This window comes from Engraulis encrasicolus, chromosome 12 (assembly GCF_034702125.1).
Source record: "Engraulis encrasicolus isolate BLACKSEA-1 chromosome 12, IST_EnEncr_1.0, whole genome shotgun sequence".
Taxonomy (NCBI): domain Eukaryota; kingdom Metazoa; phylum Chordata; class Actinopteri; order Clupeiformes; family Engraulidae; genus Engraulis; species Engraulis encrasicolus.
In genome coordinates, this window is record NC_085868.1 from 19125862 (window position 1) to 19128361 (window position 2500).

At 44.7% G+C, this 2500-nt stretch overlaps 1 protein-coding gene across 1 annotated transcript in view; it reads left to right on the top strand.

Annotated features, from left to right (window-relative positions):
• Positions 1 to 696: 696 nt before the first annotated feature.
• The window catches only part of LOC134460383 (von Willebrand factor D and EGF domain-containing protein-like), a 163169-nt gene continuing 161365 nt past the window's right edge, over positions 697 to 2500 (top strand). The window contains exon 1 of the mRNA XM_063212814.1: positions 697 to 1037. Coding sequence (XP_063068884.1) covers positions 947 to 1037 — 91 coding nt within the window. The 5' untranslated portion in view covers positions 697 to 946. The remainder of the gene's footprint in view (positions 1038 to 2500) is intronic.

Below are 2500 nucleotides of genomic sequence, written 5' to 3' on the forward strand. Positions count from 1 at the left end.
CACACACACACACACACACACACACACACACACACACACATCCATGTGATGACTTCATTGGTCATCATTGGTAAAGGGGAGGGTGCGGGGCACCAGCAGGGGGCTCGTGGTGGACTTGGGGTGGGTTGGACGGCAGCTGCTGAACTGGTGACTGGCTCCAACACAGGCATGGCATGGCAAAGACATCATCATCATTATCATCGTCATCATCATCATCTGTCATTCTCTTATTTTCTAATTGCTTTTGTCTCTCTCATACACTCACGCACATAATCATGCTGTTATCAATGGTGAATAAATTATGGGGGCCTACTGTGTAAGGATACATGTGTGGGTACATTTTATACCTATTATCAGGCCTAGGCTATTACATTTTGTATTGTATAAAGAAGGTTATTTCACCACCTTGCCATTGTATTTTCTACATGCTATTATGTAATATTCTATTCTATTCTATTCTATTCTATTCTATTCTATTCTATTCTATTCGGCCTATATAGATTCGTTGTTGCTTTTGAACACCTTGTGGAAACACGCGGTCAGGCGCTGACTTAACCCCAAACTAAATCCCCCCCGACAGCCCCTCTAGACTTCAAGGCCCACCTACTTGAAGTTAATTGGGGACTCAGGAATGGCATCCCCACTCCTCCTCCTCCTCCTTCCCAAGACGAAAGTCTGTGATGCCAATAAGTTGCTCCAAGCCTCCGAAAGTCTTCCTAAACTTCTTCAATGATGTTCTTCGCCCGGGAATGTTCATTGTCTTTCGCTGGACGTCCGCATTCGAGTGAATGACCACTGTTCGACTTTCCCAAAGTCCCAGAGGAGAGAAGTGAAAAAGACGAAGAAGCTTTCCTATAAACACTTTCAAATGGGATTCGCTGCCCGCCTGTTCTTGCAGAGGCTACGTGGATAATTCCAGGCAAAACGAGTTTTTTTGTTAACAGACATGGAGGTGATTTGGAGATATTCCTGCCTGTCAATTATTGAATACCTTTTCATTTTGTGCTTCATGCCACTGGATCTGTTTGCGCAGTTGGGTAAGTGTCGTATCAGTTACATACCTCTGACAAGGACATGCATTGCTCTGCAGGGAAAAAAAAACTTTTGCCGCCGCTTTGTCTGAGGGAACTTTGTTGGATGTTAGCTTTGATGGACCTTTGCCAAACGTATTAGCTGGTCAGATAGCTACACTGACTGCCGCGTAAAAGTTGTGTTGTGTTGTGTTCTGTTTAAAATTGTGCGTTTTCTGTTGGTTGCAAAGCAATCGTTCTGGACTGCAGCAAACAGTTTTTCCCTAATGAGAGAAACACCTGTGGATGGTCAAAGACTTAACTTCTCTGCGGTTTCGGATGTGCATAGCATATCTCTGATGGATAGGTTATGTGATACGCAGACATGTGTTTTTACTTTTTTCCCCCCCCAGAATGAGACACATGGCATCACTCGTGTCCAAAATAGCCTACATATAGCCTACATGTAAATATTTTTGAGAAGCTTACCCATCGTGACTGCAAGTCATTCGAGGCATTGTTTTCATTATTTTCCAATACCTGGCCTCTCTAGATGCAGTCCCATGGGAAGCTTACAGCTGGGGAAAATTATGATAAAAAAAACGCCCGTCGGTCTTGAGTTTGTTAAACTTTGCTATTGTCATCATTCCTTTAGGCAACTAATCTTTCTTTTCTGTTCTTTACCCTCATTTTTTTTTTTACCTCCCCACCTCTCTCCGGCAGATGTGTTGTAAAATCATTAGTAAGATGGACCAGAGGCATTCCTCCTCTTTGCTAAGGTTGAATGAGCGGCATGTCAGAGAATGGTGGTCAGTAGGCTACCTTGCTGACCCTTAACTTGACAAATGTGTGTAGCCTGTCGTTCTCTTCTCATCTTCATTACAAACGCTTCTGCGCTTTAAGTGCCACATTTTAAAGTCCGGACTCCAACGAAACGCGCTTTCCCTTCGCGCTTTCAGGGTTCTCTTCATGCAGACAGTCGTCTTTGTTTTTTTTTTGTTGTTGTTTTTTTTAATCTATCTAATTGAACTTGCAGGTGAGGCAAGCGAATGGCTTCCTTCCTTCAGCCAGTTACACCGACTTGCACTTGGAGTAGTAAGTTACTGTTGTTACTGCTGGCGTCCTTAGAGCTTTATGTGCGTCGTAAAAAAAAAAAAAAGAACGGTAGGGTATTTTATGGTAAGAAGACCAGGGCCGCGCAGGTGTTCCTAACGTTGAACTGCTAGTGGGCTGAAATGTCAGCGGCATAGGCCCTAATGGCATAGGTCCTAATCGTAATGTAGGTAGGCCTACTGTAGGTATGTGATCTGTGTTCCTCATTCCGGTAAAGAGGCCAGGGAGACGGCGGGAGAGAAACGGCGCTCTTGTGCGTGTATCGAGTGCAGTAAGGAGCAGCTGTGTGTGTGTGTGTGTGTGTGTGTGTGTGTGTGTGTGTGTGTGTGTGTGTGTGTGTGTGTGTGTGTGCGTGCGCGTGCGTGCGTGCGTGTGTG